Source organism: Pteropus alecto, unplaced genomic scaffold (genome assembly GCF_000325575.1).
Source record: "Pteropus alecto unplaced genomic scaffold, ASM32557v1 scaffold202, whole genome shotgun sequence".
Taxonomy (NCBI): domain Eukaryota; kingdom Metazoa; phylum Chordata; class Mammalia; order Chiroptera; family Pteropodidae; genus Pteropus; species Pteropus alecto.
The window spans coordinates 3,141,393-3,167,691 of NW_006432451.1; the positions used below are offsets into that span (position 1 = coordinate 3,141,393).

A 26,299-nucleotide genomic window follows, 5' to 3' on the forward strand; every position below is an offset into this window, starting at 1 on the left:
TCGGTTGTGAGGAGGCGGGGAAGCGAGTGTCCGGCCCCAGTCATGGAGGGCATGGACGTGGACCTGGACCCCGAGCTGATGCAGAAGTTCAGCTGTCTAGGCACCACCGACAAGGACGTGCTCATCTCCGAGTTCCAGCGGCTGCTTGGCTTCCAGCTCAACCCGGCCGGCTGCGCCTTCTTCCTGGACATGACCAACTGGTGAGCCGGCCCCGCCGCGCCAGCGTTGGCAGCGGCCTCGGAGCCCCGAGGGAAGAGGAGGGCCACCCGAGCCCGGCGACAGGGCGGGCCGGGCGGGCACTGAGGGGTACTCTGTTCCCGGGGCGGGGAGGGCGTGTGGGGAAGGCCTAGGGGCATAGGAGATATTTGGGGGCTGAGCAGGGCTCTAGAAAACGAAGAGAGTTGGAGGCCATGGGGGTCAGGAGGGGCGGAAGACAGATGGAGGGGTGTCTTGTAGTTATGTGGATGGAGTATTAGGGCCCGAGCAACGTGGGAAGAGGAGATAAGACTTGAGTATCGAGGCATAGGTGTAAACCTGGAAGGAAGAGGGCTGTGGTGTTGGCTAAGAGTAAAAAGCACAGGAAATCTGAATTTGGGGAGTAGAAGAAAGCTTGGTGTGTGGAGTTAGGGACTGAGAAAGACAGGGATGAGGGGAAACTCCGAGAAAGTATTAGGTGCTATGGAGGAACCTCGGGCGCGGGAAAGACTTGGGAATTAGGAGCTGAGAACAGCGTGCGTGTGTGTGTGGGAAAGACCTGGGAATTAGGAGCTGAGAACTGTGTGTGTGTGTGTGTGTGTGTGTGTGTGTGTGTGTGTGGGTGTGTATGAGTGTGTGTGAGTGTGTGTGCGTGCGTGCGCGCGCGCTTGTCTCCATTCGAGGACAGATAGGAAAAAGGGAAGAATATTATGAGGGAGGAGAAGTGGTTACGGTTAGAGATACGACTTTCTGAAGAGATCTGCTAATGGAGGACTGAGAGTGCTAGACCTGGGGCAGCGTCTGGCAAAAACCTTAGGGAAGTGAAGTGAAGGAAAGGAGATTGTCTTGGGGAAGGAAACTTTGTGAGGAGACAAGGAACCCTCTCCTCCAGAATGTCGGAATGGAGAGGGGCTTATCCGAAAGAAAGAAGGTTGGTAGAAGTTTGGGAAAATGGAGAACTTGACTTAGGCTGGGAATCAAGTATTTTTAGCTGGGAGTCTCCTTGTAGAAGACTGCATTGGAGTAGAAGACAATTGGGGCAGAAGACAATTGGGGCAGAAGTGCCTCCCCTGGACTAAACGAGTGTTTCTTGGCTTTGGATGTAGCACTTGCTATTTTTGTTAGGCAAGGCTTCCCCTGTTCTCTCAGAAGGCGTGGTCGGGTTCACTCAGGGTGAGTGATAAAGTGGAGACCATTAGAACTCCTTTGAAAGGATTTCAGGTAAAGTCATATTTCATTGTTCAGAAAGCCATGGGATGAGTGCCCTTTGCTCTCTGTGTTGAGCATTCAGTCCCCTGACATGTGGAATCTTGTTTCTCTTGGCATCACTTGTGCAACCAGCCTCCCCTTTATTCCATGTCTACTGAATGCCTAAGACAATACCAGAAAAAGAGAATGTATCCCAAATGATGCTCATTTTACTAATGGGAGCCTTGTAGCTGTCACAGCACCAAAGGCGATGTGTGAATTTTTTTTTTGTTCAGCGTCATTGATGGGTCTTATTATTTTATCTTTAAAGTTTATTGTTATAGCAAGAGTGAGATTGAATTTCTAGATATTTAGAAAACTCTTTGAGGCATTGAATGCAGGAGATAGTCTTAGAATTAAAGAAGCATTTGTGATTCCCTCTTGTATCTTTTGATCTCAGGCAGGGACTACAACATGTGGACATTAACTAAATAGTGACAGAGGTTATTGAAAACACTGAAAAGAGGTATTACATTGGTGAAATTTAGAAATAAAGCTGTATCTTAGGGAGAGTTGTTCTCTTGCCTGCCTTCTTTCCCACCCCCAACTCTTGTTCTTCCTTGTTTATACTAACTAGTTCAGCATAGGAAACTTGGCATACTGTTGCTGCCAGTTTGGTAAGGGAGGATCATTATTTCTCTCCACCCCCTTGTGAGTCGTACCATTTAAACCCTGTCCCGTGAGTTTTAAGTTCTTTAGAGTCAGTATTTATTAGTACAATTATGGCTACAGAACCAGTGTAATGAACTTTATATGCTTGAGGTGCATGTGTTTTAACATCTAAGATTGTTTATTTTTATGTGTTGTGAAAGATGAGGCCCAGTGTGGACAAGAAAAAAAAACTTAAATTATTGTTGCATTAAAAAAATTTTATTTGAATTTTTATATAAAAAATTATTAAGCTGAAAGATACGGACGGAGTATGTATTCTGATTAGATGTCATCTGTATAAAACAAGATGTGATACATTTCTGAACAAAGGAGTGAACTATTAAAAACTATTCTGGTTTTAAAGCATCAGTCAATAGCTTCTTAGGATTTCAGGCAATTAAGTGATCACTCAGCTTTAAGCTGCATTACCTTATTTTTTGTCATGGTTGTTTTCTTTGGTTATAAAATGAAAAATCATTTGTAAATGGAAAGGAGTAAGGCTCTTTATTCTTTTCTAATGAAAGCAGTGAGCTCCGTAGTTCAATATTGTATTTTGATTTCTATGTCAACTTGGCTAAATTTGTCTTGTTAGACTTTTGTTTTAAGCAAATACCCATCATAATTAATAAAATCTAGTTAAAACAAATATTGTCTGCATGCATACTTGGTCAAAATATTTGTGTATTGTTTAAATAAATCTCTTGAGTCTAGAAATGTATTGTTTTTAAGTGTCATTTAATGTCTAACTTTGGAACCTGTTGAGATAGCCTAATATAGGTTGGCAAAATATTTCTCAAATTGCTATGGTTAACCTGTTGAATATAAGATGATTACCTTTCCTGTGACTTCATAAGTGCCTACTTTGGGTTGTAATATATAACCACCATTCAGTTGTCTGATGACTGTTAAAAAATAATGGGATAAATTAAAATTATAAATTAAAATTAAAATGAAAGCCATGAGTCTTGTAAAATGAATTGGAAAGACTTTTTGATTTCAAAAGAATTTTTTTGTTGTTGGTAACAAACAACTTTCTGAGAAGCCGTTGAAAAACTGATTAAATTGAATGTTTTAGCTTTGTAAATCTTCTACCCTGTAAACACAGATATTTTTTTCTTAGTCTTAGGTTGGGTGTGCATTATATAGGTATTTCTGTTTAATTTAGAACCAAGTTTTGTTTCAGGTTAAGCATTTTTATAGTGTTTACACTTGAGCTGACAGCGTGCTGCTGGAGATTGGTGGATGTGCCTCAAACAAAAGTAGTCATTTTTCACTTCCGAAGTGAGTACATAAATGGTATGGTGAAAAAACCCAATATCTGAAAACAAACTGAAGTGATTTGTAGATTAGTATAACTTTCTATAGATGGAATGTCTTGCAGAGACACTATTGGGCTGTGAATATAGAACCTGGAATTCTAAAACTGGAAACTGGTTTAAGAGACTCTCTAGTTTATTCTTGTTTTTCCTGCAGAATTGAATTTAACCCTTACAAGATAGCTTACTCTTAGGTCTCTGAGGGTAGAGATTTGCATGATACTTTATTAGAGTTTTTAATGATTTTTCTGGCTAGAATTATGTCAAAATTAAGTCTCTTGTAATTTAAGCTTTCTTTCATTTGCTTATGTCCACCTTAAAGATGAAGAATATCTACTAAACACCATCCTTAAGAGGTCAGAAAGCTTCTATTCAAAGCACTAAAAATTTTCAACTATTTATAATTTAAACATTCAATGGTTTCTCACTCTTTATGCAGTCTAATAGATTTATATATTTTTTCAAGAGAAAAATTGTGGTAAAGTACATAACAATTTATCATTTTAACCAATTTTAAGTGTGTACTTCAGTGTTACATAAGATTTTAAATTTACTTCTGGCCTTCAAACTCATTTTCTCTGTTCTGTTTTTAAAGTGAGTTCTTTAACATTTATGACAAGAGACAAATAATATATCTAGATTTTTAGAGGACATTAACTTAGGAGTTAGTATTGGCCTTATTTCTCAGTATAGGTATAAGTAAAATATCTTTCACTAGCATATAGACAACGTTGGCTGTTTTCTCCTTCCTATTCATTAGGGCTTTGCAGTTTTGGTGTTGCAACATCCTAGGTTGCCTCCAGGTATCTTCAGGAAGCAGCGTATATTTTTCGGAACATTACATGCGGGTGCCCATCATGGATGGAACAAATGTTTTCTGAAAAAGTAACTTGGGAAAAACATTTTTGAAAAACCAATGTCCTGTTGAGTATCTGAACACTGTCGGAGGCACCCTCCGGGATAAAATAAAGGTATAACTACTATGCAATGAAGTGAAATTGGAATCTAGATGTGAAAATCAGGTTTTAACTCTTATCTGATCTCACAGTGCCTCCCCTGCCTGGTCTTAATCAATTTTTCATCACCTGTGTGCTAAATGAATTTTGATCTACTTTCTGGTTTATATGTATGAATCAAGGAAACTTGTCATTTTATGACAGATAAAACTTGATGTTTATACTGGTTTCCTTAAAAAAATGTGTGCCAAGCAACAGTTTTAAGAAGATGATAGGGAAAGGTTGTGTAACACTCAGTGATAGAGTGTTGTGCATTCAATTGCATTTTTAAGAAGATTGAGAGTTATTGCTTTGGACATTCTTTTTTTCCACTTTTTTTTTTCCTTTGGTTTTTTTTTTTGAGTGGCACAAACAAGTTGGGACTCTACGTATAATATAATATAGTTTACAAATAGAACAGACAGATTATTTTATTTTTAAAAGAACACAATAAAAAAGTACATTGTCCTGCAGGAAGTCTTTTTACTGTCCTGTTGCATTTCTGATCATAGGTCAAATCAGAACTAATTATAGCTTGGATGGTTAGAGGTGGTTTCTTTACCACCTTTCATCCTCTCACTCCGCCCCCGCCCCCGGCATCCTCCCCCCACTAAAATGTGTCTAGCACATAACAGCAAAAACTATTGACCAGATAGTATTTAAACAAATGTATTTTGGATAGACTCCTAGCAGATAGTGTAATACCAGAAGCAGAACACAGCCTCTATCATAATTTGCTCTCTAATAGGAAAAGAACATGCCTGAAACTATCAGAAAAGTTTCAAGGATAATAAGAAGGAAACATTCAAATGTTAATACTGAATTAAATGAGTAAAATTTCAGAATAGGTAGGAATATGGACTGAATCAAATTGAACCAGTGCTTCAAAGATTGAATGCTTGCTATGGACAAGTTGCCTTCTTAGATGTTAAGTTTTGAAATGGTTGTGAGTTTTGAATTGATGGAAAAGCAGTGTATTATAGGTAGAGGATACTTCCTGGGTGAAACTAGGCAGGAGCAGGTGGGCAGGGCTGTCTAGAAGACTGGCTTGGCTAGAATGTGGTTAAATGGGATCAGGAGTGACAAGACATGGAGCTTATTTTTATTTTTGGTTTGGAATATTATTTATTTTTTAAAAAATTGAGGTGAAATTGATAAAATTAGAGCATGGTAAAGTGAACAGTTCAGTGGCATTTAGTGTATTTACAGTGTTGTGCAACTATCATCTGTCTAGCCAAAACATTTTTTATCACCCCAAAAGGTAACCTGGCACTGATTAAGCAGTTGCTCCTCATTCCTTTCTTCCCCTCAAGCCCCTGATAACCACCAATCTGAATGTTTTCTCTATGGATGTACCTATTGGGCAACTGGCAGGAGATGATGCCGTTCAATAACTGAGGATGTGAAACAGGAGGCAGACTTGGAGAGAATATGATGAAAGTTGTCAAGTACCAGAAGAACAATACCAATTTATTAAAAGCACACTTGAATCAAATCAAATTTCTAAACATAACTGTTTCTGTGGGATGTTCAAATCCAAACCACCATAAAGTAGTGCAGTTTACAGTAATGTTATCACCCTATTCAAAATTATCTTCATGTACTGTGATCTTTCAAATTTAGTTTAAATACCCCATTCTATTCTGGATATTTCATATAAATAGAATGATACAATATGTCTTCTTTTGTGTCTGGCTTCTTTCAAGGTTCATTCATGTTATATAGCATGTATCAGTACTTTATTTCTTTTTATTGGTGAACAGCATTCCAGTATACCACTTTTTGTCCATTTGTTGGTAGACATTTGAGCCATTTCCAGCTGTTAGCTGTTGTGTATAGTGCTGCTATGAACATGTGTACATGTATTTGTTTGAGTACTTGTTTTCAGTTCTTTTGGGTGTATACCTAGCAGTCGAATTGTTGGGTCACATAGTTATTCTATGCTTAACTTTTGAGAAACACTAAACTGGTTTTAACAGCGGCTAAATCATTTTACATTCTCCCTAGCAACATTTGAGGGTCTGTCTCAATTTCTCCACCCCCTTGCCAATACTTATTTTCCTTTGTTAAATTATAGCCATTATATTGGGTATGAAATGGTACCTCATTGTGAGTTTGATTTGCACTTCTCTGATTACCAATGATATTAAATGTCTTTCTATATGCTTGTTTGCCATTTGTATAGCTTCTTTGGAGAAATGTCTATTCAAGTCCCTTGCCCATTTTTTAATTATATTGTTTTGTTCAGTTTTAAGAGTTCTTTATGTATTCTAGATACTAGACTCATCAGATATGTGATTTGCAAATATTTTCTCCTATTCTATGGGTATCTTTATTTTTTTGACAATGTTAATGCACAAATGTTTTTAATTTTGGTGAGGTCCAATTTATCTAATTATTTTTGTCATCGCTTTTGCTTTTGGTGTTATATCTAATAATCCATCGCCAGTCTAAGGTCATGAAGTTTTACCTCTGTTTTTTTCTAAGAGTTTCATGGTCTTAGTTTTTATATTTAGGTCATTGATCCATTTTCAGTTAATTTTTGTATATGGTGTGAGATAGGAGTTCATTCTATGGAGTTTAATTTTAGTAGTTATATGTTCTGGAACTGGCTTCTTATTGACTCTGCATTAAATATAGTCTTGTATTAAATATATACTTTACTCTTTGGCCATCACTAAAAACTGGGCCTGAAAAGTGTGCAAATTTTCTTATGGGGTGGGGAATTCTTATGGATGTTCTTAGCACCCCAATCTGAATGTGTTTAAAAGGTCAATTTATCCTTTTCCCTACCCCCTAACCAGCTTTTCTTTGACTTTCCCTCTTCTGTTAATAGCTCCAATGGTCTCCTAGACATTAGACTTGAACTGAGTTATTTCTAACACCCTCTCTTTCCTGGACACCCCAGAACATTTGCCAAACCCAGTTTATTTCCACTCACAGTGCACTTCCCAACAGTTTCTTTTTTTCCATTCCTCTTGCCACCACTTTAATTTGTAGATTATGTTACCACTCCAGCAGAGTAGCATAGAAAGTCTCCAAATTGGTTTTCTACACTTGGCTTTCTTCCAGTCCATTTTGTGGACATACCACTACCAGATCATTCTTTCTAAATCACAGCTTTGATCTGGGCCCTTCTTTTATCAGAAACCTTTAACAGTGTGTGTGTGTCAGATAAAAAGCAGAGAGCTTTAGCTTGACATTCAGGGCCCTCCAAAGATTGATCTCAATTTATCTGCAGCTACCTTTCTGGCATATCTTTGTGCTGGATCACCTACTTTTCTGTGCCCCCATTTAAACTGGCCTGCTGCTCATTTCCCACATATACTTTTGCTGTCCCAATTTTAAACTCACTTATTCTACCTGGAATGCTGTTCTTTCTTCTCTTTATGCCTCATGGAGTCTTATTTATTTTTTATTTTTTTTAATTGGGACGCTAATCAGTGTCTTTAGTAGTGCTGTCTTCTCTGAACTCCACACTTGCCTTTTTAATAACATTTATCATATAGGATACACATTCTGGAGAGGAAGAGGCCCCCTATTAGCTTTTGTTTCTCTCTAACCATCTGATGCAATGCTTTGTATATAGCAAATGCTCAATAAATATTTTTTCAAGTAATGCGTGAAGTTAGATGGAGCAAAGGCTTTGTTTTTATGGAGATGATGATGTCTAGTTTGAAGAAACAGTCCTATAAACTAAGCTCCTTTCAGGCTTTTTTGTTTGTAAGTTTAACTTGAGTATGAAATTTAAATGTTGTAATAGTTCCCACATGACTGGAAAGCAAGTTAAAATTTAAGTAACAACAAGAATATTGTTTCTGGAAGCATTTTGAGCCCTCTGAAGATTGGCCCTACCTTATATACCTACCTTTCTAGGCATATTTCCTTGTAATGAATATTCTTTGTCATTCAGTTTATAAGAGAATTTGTTATTCAGAAAAATTAGGTATCATAGTTCTTTATATGTGAGTAGAAAATAATATTTTGTAAGCTCTAAAGTTTTCATTGAGGAAAAATTTTAAAGTGTAATGTAAGCCTGTAGTAAGTTCAAATAGTTTAGAAGGTTCTAAACAAGAGTTGCAAACTAAATGTCTATTGTTCTTGTTTCTCAGGTGAGAAACATGAACAATTGAAGTGTTTGTGATCTGGAAAGCACTTGACTTTTATAAAGAGGATGCCTGATTCTTGCCTTAAGTCAAATGTTGCTATGCTGGAATGGGGACTCGGTGTTCTTATATATTTTTTTCCCCAAGAGAAGCTTAAAAGACTGTGTTGACCAAATAAAGCACATCTGTGGGAAGGATGTGGTCCTTAGGCCACTAATTTGCAACCTCAAGTAAAAGTGAAAAACAAAAATTCCCTCTCTTTTCTAAATATAGCCACTACTATTTCTTTATCTTTTAGAAAATTCTGTGCCTATAGAATTCTACATACACACACAGGATTTTCTATGCATGTGTATATGCATATATAAAATCATATATCTTTTTAAAACAAACAGTGGTATTGTGATTTGAATAATTGTTTTTCACATTCAGAGTAGTGCGTACCATGGACTTAGTACCTCTTTTGCTTCAATGGGAATGGAATTCAGTTGTCAAAGTACTTGGATAGGCTGATCAAATAGATATTTTTAAAATTAACAATGCAGTAGTGGACTTTGGTCTCTTCAAATACAGTAGAATTTTTTCACTGTACCAAGCACCAGGCTGTCACCTGTAATTACGTGTAATTATTAAACCTTTATTTTGCTGTGTTAAGAGCTAAGTGTGTTAAGTAATCTGTTAAGTAATGAGCTCATCTGAATTTACTTAGGAGATACTGTCAGAGAATACATTTTGTAATTGAACTTTTTAAGGACCCAAAAAGCAACAAAGCTGAAGAGGTTTAACTCTTATTTAAATCACCTCATGCAGATGAAACTAATACATTTTTCACTTTTTGACAGGGTAATTAATTTTTTAAGTGGTTTTCTAACGATTGCCAGAATTGATATATGTCTTGGATTGGGGAGCAGTTTATTCCAAATATGGAATGCAGCCCCACTGAATTTACTATGTACTGGGTCTTAAAAGACTCACTTTTAAAAATGAACGGTTGTGTTTTCTTATAACGTGTGAGCCCTGGGTCTATAAAGTGTTTCTGAGGGTTCACACTTGATTTATTGTACTTGAGGTCAGTGATTCACAGCATGTTATGGAGCAACAGCCTACTAATGATTGATTGAATGATACATGATGTCCTTCTTAAGTGCTTTCTGGTCAGCATTTATTTTCTAAAGTAAATTTTTCTTTTTAATTTTTTTTAATACTTTGATAACAGGCTTTAAAAGAGTGGAAATTACTGGCTGGGGAATGGTGTTTGCATACAATTATAACCGGTAACGATGGCCTTTTAAAATTTTTAAGAATTTAAAAATATCTGCAATAAGATTTATGTCATAATAGAACCGTTATAATAAAATAGTTAATTTAAAAAGTACCAATAAGAAAAAAAAAGCCAAACTCACAGGACCCAGAGAGAAACAGTTTTAACCCTTTGAGCTATGTCTTTCTACTACTGTAGTTGTGTGTGTGTGTGTGTGTGTGTGTAATGGTGTTTGCTTTACAAAAGTGGATATTTACTGTATTCTGGTACTGTTTTAAGTGATTACATTTAACATATTTAATATTCACAGTAATCTTAGGAAATAAATAATATTATCTTCATTTTATAGAAAAAGAGGTTCAGCAAGGTTAGATAACCTACCTAAAGTTACATAGGTAATAAATGGAAGAAATAGGATTTAAATATAAGTGGTCTGGAACTAGAGTATGTGCTGTTGATTGCTCTGTTTTACACACGGGTTTCTAGGGCTGCCATTAACGAATAGCCACAGACTGGGTGGCTTGAAACAGACATTTATTCTCTTACAGTTTGGAGGCTAGAAATCCAAAATCAAGACACTAGCAGGGCCATGCTCCCTCTGAAGGTTCTAGGGAAGAATTCTTCCTTACCTCTTAGTTTCTGATGGCTCCTGGAATTTCTTGGTTTTCCTTGGTTTGTAGCTGCACCACTTCATGATCTCTGTCTCAGTAGTCACTGGCCTTCTTCCTTGTGTGTGTGTGTGTGTGTGTGTGTGTGTGTGTGTGTGTGTCTCTCTCTCTCCAAATCTCTCCTGCCTTAGAAGGACACCAGTCAGTTGGATTTAGGGCCCAACCTAATCTAGCACGACCTCTTAACTAATTACATCTGGAAAGACTTTACAAATAAGGTCATGTTCTGAGAGGTTTGAGGTAGACGTGAATTTTGGGGGACACTCTTCAACCAGTACATGCACTATTTGTAACAATCTCTTGTGACCATTTTCCCCGTTCTTAAATCTGATTCTACACTTTTTTACTTTTAAGGGCTTCACAGTATTCTTTTGCACAGATACATAATAATTTAATAATCTCTTTGTTGGCTCTCTAAGTTTTCAATTTTTTGTTAATATAAACTCAGTATTGAATATCCTTGAAGCTAAATCTTTGCTTGCATCATTAATTATTTCTTTAGAACTTATTTCTAGAATTAGATTGCTGGGCTAAAGATAAATGTGGCTTTTGTTGCACATAATAACTTAATTGCTAAATTGTGTCCTCCATAAAGGTGGACTAATTTGTATTACTGCCACTACTATATGAGTGACTGTTTCTTTAATACCATATCCGTGCTGCATATCATAATAATTTTTTTTCAGTTTGGTAGGTAATAAATGTAATCTTGTTTTAATTTGTATTTTGTCATTTCTTATGAGTACTTTTATGTGCTAAATGTCCATTGTATTTCTTTTATGAATTGACTGAATGTGCCCTTTGTTTATTTTTCCATAGGGAGGTTTGCCTTTTTGGAAAATGGAAATATCTTTTTTCCTCTCACTGTAAAAATAATAATACTGAATATAAAAAAATTAGCAAATTTAGAAATGTTGAAGGAAGGCAGGAAAGCCACTTATAAAACACTCAAACCTAATCAGTCAGTTTGTATACATGTACATGCATATATAGATGTTTATATGCATGTTATTATATATTTTAAGTTAAAATGTAATCATAATATAATACATTGCTTTATAGCCTTCTTTTCACTAAACATTATAGATATCTTTCCATGTCTTTTTTTATGGCTGCTAAAAATTCTATTAGTTGAGTGTATTCTATAAATTATTCGAGCAGCCATTTATTGATTTTTGTTTTTCACTGTTACAAATATCTGTTCGCTTACCTAATTATTTTCTTCTCTCAAATCTTTCTTTAAATTGTGACATATAGCCCATTTATTTATTTATGACAAATTCTTAGAAGTGGAATTGCCAGGTCAGAGATATACCTTTTCGAAGGTTCTTGATAAACATTGCCAGATTGCCTCCATGAAAGATAAACCAAGTAATAATCTTATTAACAGGCATTAGAAAGCCTGCTTTCTGGGAATTATTATTTTTAATTTTTACAAGGTATATTTATCTGACAAAATGTATTACTTCTTTTAGTTTGCATTTCCTTGGTGGCTGGTGAAGTCTTATGTTTTGTGGTTGTGTGTTGGCCAGCTTTTACAGACATATTTTTCTTTGGAAAATAAATATAACGAACTCTGTGTCTCTATCATATTAATGTTACAATCAATATTGTGCCTTTTTAAAAATCTTTCCCACTAGAAGAAAGGTATTTTAAAGTAAATTCTAGTGATGTGGTGACTACTTGTTTTGTCTTTTAAAATATAACAGCTTTATTGAGGTATAATTTACATATTATGAAATTTACCTATTTTAAATGTCCATTTTAGTTATTTTTGTAAATTTATAGGTTTGTATAGTCATCACTACAATCCAGTTTTAGAGCATTTCTATCATACTAGTAAGATCTCTCATGCCAGTTTGTGGTCACTCCCCACACACCCCAGTCCCAGGCACCACCATTCTCTTCTGTCTCTTTGGATTGGCCTTCTCTGGATATTTCATAAAAATGTAAACATGTAGTATATGGCCTTTATGACTGGCTCCTTTCCCTTAGCATAATGTTTCAAGGGTCATCTGTGTTGTAGCATGTATCATATGCAGACATTCATTATATTTTGCTGAATATTCTACATACATTTAAAAATAATTATTCAAACAATAGCAAAGATTTTTCAATGAAAAGTAAATAAATCTTTTCCTACTACTCTAGACTTCCTGTCTCTTACTAGAGGCAGTAACCACTATCAGTCTTAAATGTACCTTTCTGGATGTTCTTCTATGCAGTTTTTTTTTTTTTTTTTAATTTTTAAAATATTATTTTTAAAATTTTTTTTAGTCGAGGCAACCCTTTGTTGACCTCACACATTGCAAGGACCTTGTCATTTTATAGTCCCTTATTTTTTATTTTTTACGCCTACAGCACCTGGTCTTCCTTTCCTAGGTGGTCTCCCATCCAAGTACTAACCAGGCCCGACCCTGCTTAGATTCCGAGATCAGACGGGATTGGGCTTGTTCAGAGTGGCATGGGCGTAGACTCTTCTATGTAGTTTTAATACTTGTAAATGTCCTTACTTTTTTGGCATCTGTCATTTTTTAAATTGATGGCATATTTTGCACATTTTTCCAGTTTCTTATTTGTGTTTTAATTTCTTAAAAATTTATTTGGATATATAATTCTAAAAACAATGCATATTTCTTGTGAAAAGTTTAGGTAGTGCATAAGTCCCTGTGTTTCCTCCCTCATCTCACTCTCCTGAAGTGGCCATTGTTCTATTCTTTCAGAGACGTTCTATACCTTTGTAGGCATGTATTCGATCAGAGTGGTCAGAGTCCTTATGTGTGCTAATTTGAAATTATCACCATACCACTTTCCTCCATGCTCCATGCATATTTAAATCCTTCCTCTTACAATTCTTCTGAAAAAGAACTGTCTTCTGTATAGGTAGTAAAAGTCATAAAAGTAGTTCCTGATAGATGTCCTTAGGTCTTCTGTGTTAGGCCTTGTTGTAGGGCCTCCCCTCCATAGTGTTGTAAAACAAACTTTAGATATGTTTTTAAGTCAGGCCACGGATTCATCATTCACTTCATTTGTCAAGAGTTTTTTCTAATTGGGGGAACATGATCTGTAGGTGGACCATCTTGTGTATAGAGGTCTTATCCCATACCCCATACTTTAAAACACATGCACACAGATGGAATCACTTTATATATACTGTTCTCAGGTTAGCTTTTCAGGTTAGCTTTTTTAACCTCACAATATGCTATGGACATTTTTTTTTTTTCAAACGGGTGCACGGTATTATGTTGTAGCTGACCATATTTTATTTAACCACTTCCTTGATGGACGGTTTCAGGGATTTGCTTTTATAAAGCTGCTCTAGTACAGGTGTCTTAATACACATTTGGATGCAGTCCTAGAAGTGGGATTGCTGGGGCTGGGTTTATGGGCAATTTTAATTTTGAGAGATAATATCAAATCCCAAAAATATGGTACCAATTTTCATTTTTACTATCAGTGTATAAGAGTGTTTGTTTTGCTCCATTTTTATCCACCCAAGAATGATCTGTCTTTATATTGTTGCTGGTCTGATGGGTTAAAAATATACCCATATTAATTTGTATTTTAATTACGAATGAGGTGGGACTTTGTTGGCCATTTATATTTTTCTCCTCAGCTTTATTGAGGCCATTTATATTTTCCTGTGACTGACTTGTGTATTTTCCTTGCTACCTCTATTGGATTGTTATTCTTTTTCTCATTGATAGCTGTTTGCATATTAAGGAAATTAGCTTCTTATTAAATGCTTGCCTTTCCACCAGTTTGTCTTTTAACTTGGTTTATAATGTTTTCAATTAGGTGGCACTTTTCTGTGTGAATTTTTATGAAGTTGAATCCGGCAATTTTCCGTTTTTGGTTTCATGTGTAGAAATTTTCCCTCACCTAATTGTTATATAATTATTCACCTGTTTTCTTTATGATTGCATGATTTACATATAAATATTTTATATAACAAATTTATTTGGCACTGTGGTTGTAGGTTGATATCTAAAATGTTTTCCAGATGATTAGTCAGTTTGCCTTCATTTATTGAGAAATTCACATTTTCCAGTGATTTGATACCACTATCTTTATCATGTGTCAAATGCGTATATAAAAGTTTAGAGCTATGTCCAGCACATGGTAACTGTTAGTTTCATTCACCCATCTCCCATTCTCCGATTTTAATTATTTGTAATTTGGATAAGTCAGTTTTTAGTGTTTTTGTTGTTTTAACTATTTAAATGTTTATTGACACTTGAGCCATTAGTGTACTTGGATTTATTTTTCTTTTCTACAAACCCTTTTGCTGGCCCCAGGGTAATAAAAATTATCTTGATTTTTGGTTTACTCAGTCTCTTGCATATTTTCTTTTTACTAAGTTATCCTCAAACTGCATGCCAGTTATGAATCTTTTAATAGGTTCAGACACTTTAGATGTCCTATCAGTTTTATCTAAGTGAAGAAATCTCTTCCAGAGCATTTGACCTACTGTTACCCGGACTGGTTGTGCTCTAGGTCTGCTGCACAACTCTCACCTTGGGCACCCTTGGCATTTCTTTTACACTCTCCCCCTTTGTTAGAACCCCTATTTCCTACACCCCACTTTTTAAAACTTCTTGACAGTGTAGAGAAGATAAAATTTGAGAACTTTGTATTCTGAAACTAAATTTTACTCTCATGCTTAGTTGATACCCCAGGTTTGTCAGGTGGCAATTTTAAGGTTGGAAATACTGTTTTTTAGAATTTTGAAGGCACCACTCCTTTGTCTCCTGCCCCTGCCCCCCAGTGGAAATGTGAAGCTGTTCTGATTCTTTGTTCTTTGAATAAATCCTGTTTTTTCCCCTCTCTCGAAGCTTTTGGTAACTGTGTCCCCAGGGTCCTTAAATTTGACGGTAATGCATTTGAGCACGTATTTTCATACATTGTGCTCAGCTTTGGGGGACCCTTTCAGTCTGGAAGCTGTTCTCGTTCTTAGAAAAAATTTTGAATTAATCCTTTGATTTCCTCCCCTTCGTTTTCTCTGTTTTCTTTTCTTAGATCTACTATTTTTCAGATATTGGACCTTCTGGTCTGGTCCTCTATCTTTTCCCTTTTCACCTTTTGACAAAATTTTTGCTCTGTTTTCTGGGAGATCTCTTCAGTGTTGTTTTCTTCAAGTTGCATTTTCTGTTTGCTTGCTGTAATATTTTTCTTTTATATTAGATGCTTTACATTAAGTGTATGTGGTTCTGTCTATGGCCATGCCACTCTGAACACGCTCCATCTCGTCTGATCTCTAAAGCTAAGCAGGGTTAGGCCTGGTTAGTACTTGGATGGGAGCCCACCTAGGAATACCAGGTGCTGTAGGCTTAAAAAAAAAATGTATGGTGGTTTTTTTGCTACCTACTCCTATTTTAAGAGTAGGACACAAAAAGTGGATTGGAAGCTGTGAGCCTGACTGTAGGGTTTGTTAACTAAGGGTTTAACAGCCCCACCCATTTCCTCCAGGGTGGTGCAGTGTTTAGACTATATTAGGGGATCTGGCTGAGGTCTGACAGTTGGGTTTAGGCAAATGCATAACTTCTCCTATTTTTATCCATATCTTCATCTTCATTTGAAGGGTACTTGGTGCTGTTAATTCCTGAACCTTTTGGGGATCTTCATTTTAAATTGGATTATTTCTCTACTTTTTCCCCACTGCTGGCTGAGGAGGATTCAGCTTGCTCAGGTCGGCTAAGTCATTTATCACTTGTCTATTTTTCCATTGCCCCAGATGTTGTCTCCTCATTTGTCCTTGTGAATTGATGAAGTTTTTTTCCCCCCATTTGTTTTAGTTCGTTTGGGCTGATGTAACAAAAATACCATAGACTATGTGGCTTATAAACAACAGAAATTTATTTCTTACAGATTTGGTGGCTGGGAAGTTCAAAATCAAGGTGCCAGCAGATTTAATGTCTGGTGAGGGCCCAATTCCTAGTTCATAGACAGCCTACTTCTCCCTGTAACCCCACATGGTGGAAGGGTTGAGGGAGCCCTCTGGGGTGTCTTTTTATAAGGACACTAATCCCTTTCATGAAGGCTCCACCCTCATGACCTAATCACCCCTAAGATCCCCTCTTCTTAATACCATCATATTGGGGAGTTAGGACTTTAACATATGAATTTGGTGGCGGGAGGGTGGAGTGGGGGAGGGACATAAACATTTATTCAGCCAATAGCACCATTTGAGGAGGTTTTGGGAGAGAGCTGAGGCCAATGCATGCAATTTTTAATTGGGAGCTGAAAGAAAGCATTGGATTTGCATCTCAAATTTTTTATTCTGGCTTTGTATTCTTACTGTGATTTGTGTGACGGTTTGGATATGATATAAAGTTTCTGTATGCCAATTGAATAATTGATCAAGTTATGATAATGTTTTATATATATGGATACCTTTTCTTTGCCAAAATGGATCTGCTTTTACCTGAAGAGTAAAAAATTATAAATCGTTATCTCTAGCTGATGAGATTTTAAGTTTTTATTTTCTTTTTATATTTTAATTCTTTTTCTTTTTCACTTTATTCCTAAATTTTCTACAGTGAATATGCATTACTTGTGTAATTAGAAAAAAACTATGCCAAAGTAGAGAAAAAATTGTTATTCATATCTTTGGATAAAAATTAGCCTTAGCTTTTCTTTTATCCTAAATCTGAGTTTTGCTCTGTCCTTTACCTCCTTTAGGTAATCTGCAACTAGAAACACTAATTTTGGAGTGCGTGTGTTTTACAGAGTTCATTCTGATCTATCCCCCAACTTTTTATTTTGAAGCACTTACACAGGTATTCATTGCACTAGTCTTGCAACTCTTCAAAACTATAGAAGAGTCGAAAGACTAGTGCAATGAATACCTGTGTAAGTGCTGTTTTACCACATTTGCTTTATTTTTAAGCACCTTTATTAACTATAACTTACATATCATAAATTAACTCACTTTAAATAGATAATTGAATGATTTTTAGTCAGTTTACAGAGCTGAGCAATCGTCACTACACCCCAATTGTATATTTTCATCACTCCAGTATGTTTCTTTTGCCTGTTGACAGTTAATCTCCATTCTCACCCCCAACCTCAGGCAATCACTAATGTTTTCTCTGTCTCTAAATAGTTGCCTTTTCTCCAATTTTTGTATCAGTGGAATCATGTAATATACAGTCTTTTCTGTCTGGCTTCTTTCACTTAGCATAATGTTTGTGAGGCTCATCCATGTTTTAGCATGTATATTTTGTTCATTTTTATTGCTGAGTAGTATTCCATTGTATGGATATATTACATTTGTTTATCCATTTACCAGTTGATAGATATTTGGATTGTTTCTGCTTTGGGGCTATTATAAATAAAACTGCTATGAACATTCTCTTGTAAGACTTTTTGTGGATGTGTGTTTTAATTTCTTTTGGATAGATACCTGGGAATGGGTTGCTATTTTTCATGGTAAAGTTAGGTTTAATTTTTTAAAGAAACTGCCAAACTCTTTTCCAAGGTAACTACCATTTTACATTACCACCAGCAGTATATGAGGGTTCTGTCTATGGATTTTATACATTTTTTTCCCTGAATCATTTGAAATAAATTTCAGACATTGGGACATTTCACCCCTTAGCCCTTAAGCAAAGGGGCATTATCCTACATAACTGCAGCATCATTGTCACCTCCGCAAAGGAATTTTGCATATTAACAGTAGTATTGTTCAATATACAGTCCTTATCTTGATTGATTTCCTATTTGCTCCCCAAATGCCCTTTATAACTGTCCCCTTCCCAAGTCTAGCATCTTTCCAAGCAGCTCATGTTACATTTGGTTGTCATGTCTCTAGTTGTCTTGAATCTAGAACAGTTCCCTCATCTTTATCATTTGGATGTTTTATGACATTGATATTTTTTGAGCCCAAGCCAGTTGTTTTCTAGAGTGTCCTATATTATTGATTAGTGTGATCGTTTCTTCACAATTGGATTCGGGTTAAACATTTTTTTGTTAGAAATAAGACATAGATGATTCTGTATCTTCCATTGTTTCACATAGGGAGGCATAATGCTATTATTTATTCTATGCTAAATTTGAGTATTGGGTTAATGTTCACCTGTTTTTCTCCTCTGTAATTAATAAGTATCTGTGAGAGACTGAGAGAATATCATTTTCCCCAGCAATATTTATCCAAACTTTTAAAAATATCCATTAACCATCCTTTCCTGAGTCATTTATTGCTTAAGTGATTGTAAAAAGGTAATGTTCTAATTCTTTTGTTCCTTCTCTATTAGTTGGCAGTATCCTGTAAAGATATTGGTAATTTTAAAATGGAATTTATCAAATTAGAGTCATGAAGGATTTTATGGGGAATGAAGCAAATTTTTGGTTATTTTTTAGTGTATCTTAATAGTGTGGACTTAAGTTTATTTGCCTTACCCTCTGAAGAGAGCGATCTCCTTGACCTTTGTGAAGCTCGAAATACAGAAACTCTTTTGCTATGTTTTCGTTATTTGGGATATTTGCTGTTTTTCTATCTTTGAGAGACCTCTCTTTTTCAGGAAGAATCTGAAAAAGCTACAGAAAAGTTTTTTCCTCAGTTTTTATTAAGTTTTCTTTGTAAATCAAATTGGGTAGTTTTTTCCCCAAGTTTCTTTGGATGATTTTTTGATTTTTTTTTTTTTTGATAGTAATTTAACTTGTGGTAATTAGGCAGTGTCATGCAAAGTAGCTATTTTTAAAAATCCTTTTCTTCTTTAATGTGTAAGAAATGCCATAGTTGGATGAGGTGTCTAAACCTGACTGCTTGTCATCTGTTTATCTGGTTGCCCAACACATGAAAACATTAACAGAGTATGTGAGATTATTTGCAAGTATCACAGGACTTTTAGAGGAAATCTTCAAATGTTTTCTTCCTTGTTTGTTCTCAGTGATTAGTTACTACTAAAAATGGCAGCAATCTCTGACATATTTATACTGTCATTTTACGGGCCTTGTTCTCAAGTTTGTGAACTATCATAAAATCTGCCTTTATCGTATTTTCTCCAAGTTAAATCTAATTTAATTTAGTCCCTTAGCTGTCAGTATGTAGCTTTTTAAAGGTACCTATCTCACATGTACCAGAGAGCAGCCAAATATAGCCACAGAGTATTTGGAGATAGGTTGGCTGCAGAATGAGTAGAGTTGGCATTAACGCCGTGTGGCATTATTTGGTAGTGATGGTAACATTGCTGTGGCTTTGTTCATCATGTTAAATAGAACTTGGCCAAAGCTTGTTTACCTTTTCCTAGAATAGAGAATAAGATTGATTACATAGGGCCTTAGGTTCTCATAAATGCGTACTCTAGTATACATTTTTAGAAGTGAAGTATGCTGAGGTGTACTTTTGTATTATCTCCAAAGATTAGGGTCAGTATTGTTTTCTAGGGTGGATGAAACTGAAGAGGCTTTGATGCTGGCCCCTGTAGCACACCATCAGGAAGTCTCAAAAGCAAGACATATTAGACAGGTGTGGAGCATTTTAATCAAAGATATATGTAAAAGATGTGTGGATATTTTTAAATCAACAGCTAGATTTAAGAATGGAGTGTTGCTTTACAACTTAGCTTTTTGGCACTTTTATCTTTTGAAAATCAAAAAGGTTCCTAGTATTTTTTAGAAAATAGCTCTCTAGCTAGGCTGTCGGATAAGATCTAGTTAATCACTGCTGGCTTGTTTTAAGTTCTCTGTTAGGTAAATGCACGTTTGAAAACTATATTTAATTATAAATTAACTGAATCATTTCATAACTGCTACTTTAAATCATGTCCCAAAGAAAATTTCATGAACAACAGTAAACCACAACTTTTTGTTTATGAAGATAGCTTTGTCTGAATCACGTTTTCTGTTTTGTCATTCTGGGACTTTTTGGGTTATCATACACTTTCATGTCTTCTCAGGCCAGAGTTTTAGTATCTTCGAAAATTTCAGTTAGCACTGAACCTAGCGATAATTTTCCTTTTCAGGAGGTATCCATGACAGTTAAATTGAGGAAGTGGAGTTGCAAGAAAGATGAGAGTTTTTCAAAATAGGTATCTTTAATGGACAATTGAGTTCTTGAAAGCAGAATTATGATGAAGGAAATGAGTCAGCAGAAAACAGCACTTTTTAAAATTGTAATCTTTCTTTGTTCTGCCTTCATTTTCATAGTTTTCTTTTCCTTTTATGTTGCACATTTTCAAATATATGGTAAAGTAGAAAGAATAATACAACCAATAGCCATCGTATTAGTTTTTTTGCTATTGTAATAAATTACCACAAACTTAGTGGTTTTAAAAAATCACCAATTTCTTGTTTTACAGTTATAGAGTTCACAAGTCCGAAATGGGCTAAAATTAAGGTCTTAGCACAGCTGTGTTCTTGTTGGAGAATCCCATATCCTGCCTTTTCCTGCTTCCAGCATTCCTGGGCTTATGGGCTCATTTCTCCATCTTCAAAGCCAGCCATGTTTGCAGGCCCTTCTCACACTGCTATCCCTCTGATTCTCTCTTCCAATTTTCTCTTACACTCTTAAGGCAGTGATTACATTGAGTTTACCTGGATAATCCAGGATAGTTTCCCTATTTTCAGGTCAGCTGATTAGCAATCACAGTTCTCCTTTGCCATGTAATGTAACATATTTACATGTTATGGAGATTAGAACATTATTGGAATGATGACAGTGTTCTAAAACATGATGATGGTTTTATAGTTTTTTTAAATCAAAATCGTCAAATTGTACAATTGAAATGAGTGAATTTTATGCTATGTAAATTATACTTAAATGAAGAGTGTGTGTGTGTGTTTTAACCCTTAGATACTCTGCTTTTAGGTGTAAGTCCAAATTTCTTAATGAAGAATGTTGGTCCCATCCTAATTAAATTTTTTAAAAATCATAAAATACATATAAGATAAAATTTACCATCTTAACGATTTTTAAGTGTACAGTTCAGTAGTGTTAAGCATATTCATATTATTGTTTAATCAATCTCCAGAACTTTTTCATCTTGCAAAACTGAAACTCTGTACCCATTAAACAGTGACTCCCTATTTCCTCTTTCTCTCAGCCCTTGTCAGTCATCATTCTACTTTCTGTTTCTGAAAGTGAATTCAGTTACTCTAGATACCTCTTATAAGTGGAATAATATAGTATTTGTCTTTTTGTGATGGATTATTTCACTTAGTATGTTGTCCTCAGGTTCATCCATATTTTAGCATGTGACAGATTTTCCTTTTTAAGGCTGAATAATATTCTGCTGTATGTATATACTAGATTTTGTTTATCCATTCATCTGTTGATAGACCCTTAGATTGCTTCCACCTTTGAGCTACTGTGAATAATGTTACTGTGAACATGGATGTGCAGGTATCTATGAGAATTTGCTTTCAGTTCTTTTGGATATACAATTAACCCTTGAACAACACGAGTTTGAACTGCATGGGTCCACTTATACATGGATTTTTTTCAAAAAATATACAAATGGCTATCTTTATTCCCGGGTTTCGCATTCACGGATTCAACTGACCTGGGATCAAAAACAGTATATTAGATCCCTGGTTGGAAATCTGTATGTGGAAGGCCAATTTAAGTTGTAAGTGGATTTTCAGTTGCTCAGGGGTTGTCAACCCTAATACCCTACATTGTTCAAGAGTGCTGTATACCCAAAAATGGAATTGCCGGATCTCAGTTAAGTTTTAATTTGCCTTTCCAGCTCCTCTTCTGCCTCCTGGAACAGCCATATACTCTGTCCCGGGAACACACTATACAATTTTTAGTTAATCTAGGCTTATTATGTTACAATTGACAAACTCATTTTAAAATAGATAATGCTAAAGGTGGTGGTAGAGATTGAGGGAGTAGTCTAAGAATTGCTATGTTACATAGAACCCAAGGACAGGCATATATGTTTTGGCTTCAGGAACAACTGAAACTGAAGACTCAAAATGCCTTTAGGTTTATTTCTATGTATGTTGTATCTAGGTGTTTGCAATGGTCTTCTATCTCTGCGAAGAGAACTATGACTGTCAGAAGCTCCCACATGTGTAGTTTTTAGTACAAATACTATGCGAAAAACTTTCTTGGTTCCAGTTTCAAATTCCTAGGTTCCCCCCACACCCACATAAACCCCGGGATGACCTCCCTCTTTACTAAATAGCCCTACATAGAAGTGGGATGTTGCCTAAACAGGTAATAACTATAAATGCTCTCATTCTCCTTCTCAATGGGAGATGACCCCTAGTGAGGTCCAGCTATCATCCTATGACTTATTGTTGGAGGTACCCCATCCCACCAGCTGAAGGTCTCTGGGTGATAGCTATACTTTCTCTAGTTTGGTCTTGATTGTACCAGATATACATTTGCATAATCCTGCAGTCTGTGGGCTAAAATTATACATTTTTTGTTGTCATTCCCCTGCCCTTTGTCATATAGTCTCAATATACAATTGAGAAGAAAATCAGATAAAAAAAGGAGAAAAGAAAAACTGTATTTTAGTCACTAGTTTATTACATTCAACAAATATTTTTATTAAACACCTTCTATGTGCCAGGCACTGCTCCCAACCCTGAGGGATGTAAGCAGAAAGAATATAGAGCATAAGCTATATTTTCGACAGGGCAGGAGTGGTAAGATAAAATCAGCAAGTCTCATGGTCAGCCTTTAACATATTTTACTGGAAGAGTACTGCAGGCCTTGTGTTGGCTTTGCCCAGAAAGATCCGGTATTTTTCAGGATCCTATTTGAGAGGAGCACAGGGGATGTAAGGGCAGGGTGGGAGATTGTTCTTTTATGAGTGCTTTAGCTTTCCCTTCCAATACGGTGCCACTTTTTGGATCCAGGGTTGACTAGGTATAATAATTACAGGCTTCTGATGATAAAACTCCTTTAAAACTTCAGTTCACTGCTCATCCATTTAATACTGTGCTGTTCCCTTTGATAAATCACAGCTCCAATAATATTATAATTAGACTTTTTAGTCTCCAAGATTGCTAAAGAGAAAAGCTAGGACCATGTTAGGTTTCTTAGCTCTGCTTATCTTTCCAGCTTAGAGATCTTTATCTTAGGGCATGAATGGAAAATTCTGGATTTAGAGCTTTCTCAAATCTGTGGAATGTCACCCCCTATATTTCCCTCTACCCTGGCTGCACTTTTGGCAGTTTGAGGGAACATTGTGAGAAGTGTTTTGAAAGGAACTGTTTACATTGTATTCATCAGGGTCTTATAGTTTCTTAATGGCTCAGAGAATTCACTTGCTGAAATTCAGCAAAGGATCTAATTATCTGACCCATAGAGGTTTCCTATCTCTGGCTTTAGACAGAAAGGGCCTTGCTTAATCAAGTTATATTCTTGTTTTGTGTGTCATATCTCCTCTCTGGGAGGCCAGATTGGTTTGTATTCTGTTTTGCAGATTGAATTGCCCTGCAGAACCTTACAGAAGTTAGAAGTCTTCTGTGGGCATTTTCCTATTACTACCCAAAGCCCCTTAAAGCTCCATCTAGCTTTGGAGTACATGTGGAGTATAACCAACTGCTTTGCTACACACAAGGACTGCCAGCTTCCTAGCCTGAGATGGGGAGGCCTCATTTCTTCCTACCTCACTCTGACTTTGTTACATATTTTGGGTTTGTCACTTTTGTAATATTTGAGTCTTAGAACAGTTAGGACTTCATTGGAGGTGGTGACCAGAACCCTGTCTTAAACCAGCCTGAGTAAAAGTGAGAATTAATAATGAGGATCCTGGGATCTCTTAGAATTTAAATTAGAAATTTATTTGGGCTTCAGGAACATCAGAACCAGGAACTTGAATGTTGTCAGGCCTCTTTTTTCCTGGAACAAGGAGAGCAATTCCCAGAGAGAAGGGGTCTGCAACTCTCATACATTTGTATGCCTTTGCATATTCTCTCCTATCTGAAATGCCCTTCACCTCCTTTCTCTAGGTGGTTAATCAGTCCATCAAAGGTACCGTTCTGATGTTACCTGGTTGATGAAGCTTTCTCTGAATTCCTAAGTTTGAATTAGGTATTACTCTTTGATTATGTTTCTTTTCTGTCATTTATCCGTTGAGTTGTGATTGTTACCAAATATTTCTTAATACACTTTTGTGTTCCTTGGCAGCAAAGACTTTTTCTTATTTATATTTACAGTACCTAGAGTCATGAATGAGTAAAAACTTAAAGAAAAGAAATATAGAAGTAAATGCTATATACTTATTGGTTGGAAAAAGTGCTTTTAATTTAGTTTGATTCTTAGATAAATGTTGGTTCCTTCAGTCCTAGAAACTGTTTGGTAGAAATAGGAAATATAGTATCATTTAGGGTGATCTGAGCATAAGCATACCTTACTTGAGTTATGATGAGATGCTATGCATGTCTCAGCTTGTTCCCCCACTTGATTTCCCAAGTCTGAGCTTTGCCATTTGTTGGTTTGCCATGTAAGTGTCTCCAAAGGCTATGGTCATAAAAAAGGGCAGGATCCTATCCATACCCAAGATTTAGTCTTAACTTTATTTCTCCTAAAAATGTTTGCTATTTTTTAACACATGATGGTAGGACAACTGGATAACTATTGGCAAAAAATGAAGTTAGATACCTACCTTACTCTTTATATAAAAATTAACTGAAAATGGATCAGTAATTTAAATATAAAAGTTAAAACATAAAACTATTAGAAGAGACATAGGGGTAAATCTTCGTGACCTTGGATTTGACAATTGATTCTTAGACTTGACATCAAAAGCACAAGCAACAAAAAAAAACTAGATAGATCGGACTTCAACGAAATTAAAAACTTGTACATCAAAGGACATTATCTTTTGAAAGTGAAAGGGCAACAGCCTTTATAATGGGAGAAAATATTTGTAAATTATACACCTGGTAAGGGCCTAGTCTTTGGAATATACAAAGAACTCTTTACAGCAAGAAGACAAACAACAGAGTCAAAAAATAAAGGATTTGAATGGACATTTCTTCAAAGAGGATATACAAATGATCAACAGGTACTTGAAAAGATGATTAAAGATCATTGGTCATTAAGGAAAGGCAAATAAAAACCATAGTCAGATATCACTTCATACCTACTAGGATGACTGTAATGAAAAATAAAAAAGAAAAGTGTTGATGAGGATGTGGAGCAATAGGAACACTCGTGTGTTATTGGTGGAAATATAAAATAGTTCAACTACTGTGGAAAACAGTTTTGTGGTTCTTCAAAAAGTTAAACATAGAATTACCACATGACCCAGCAGTTATACTCCTAGGTATATATCCAAAGAAATGGACACATATGCCCACACAGACACATGTATACTAATGTTTAATATCAACATTACTCATAGTTGTCAAAAGGTAGAAATGCCCAAATGCCCATCAACAGATGAATGAATAAACAAAATATGTGTACTCTTTATGGAATATTATTCAGCCATAAAAAAGAATGAAATATTGATACGTGCTACCATTTGGGATGACTCTTGAAAACTTTATGCAGAGTGAAAGAAACCAGACACAGAAGGTCACGTATTTTTTTTTATGTATATATAAACCATCCAGAATAGACAAATTCATAGAGACATAAAGCAGATTAGCGGTTACCAGGGAGATGGGGGAGAAGGAGGAATGAGGAATGAATAATGGGTATGGAGTGTTCTTAATAGGTATGAGTTGATGAAAAATGTTTGAAACTAGAGAGAAGTGGCGTTTGCACGTCATGACTGCACTAAATGCCACTGAATTATATACTTTAAAGTAATTGTTATGTGCATTTCACCAGTTTTTTTTTAAAGAAAAAAATAGTTTGATCCTAACATATTAGCCAAAAGCAGTTAGAAGCTAAACTCCTATAATGCCAGTGTTGAATTACTGTGTCCTTAGAACCTGCTTTAAA

The 26,299-nt window shown here is 35.8% G+C and overlaps 1 protein-coding gene and 2 pseudogenes across 1 annotated transcript in view; 2 read left to right on the forward strand and 1 right to left on the reverse strand.

The window, feature by feature from the left end:
- Positions 1 to 6: 6 nt before the first annotated feature.
- CUNH6orf106 (chromosome unknown C6orf106 homolog) overlaps positions 7 to 26,299 on the forward strand; it is an 83,713-nt gene continuing 57,420 nt past the window's right edge. Inside the window, exon 1 of the mRNA XM_015585912.1 lies at positions 7 to 200. Within this exon, the coding sequence (XP_015441398.1) occupies positions 43 to 200 (158 nt within the window). The 5' untranslated portion in view covers positions 7 to 42. The remainder of the gene's footprint in view (positions 201 to 26,299) is intronic.
- LOC112476152 lies at positions 12,793 to 12,916 on the reverse strand (annotated as a pseudogene).
- Positions 15,653 to 15,771, forward strand: LOC112476147 (annotated as a pseudogene).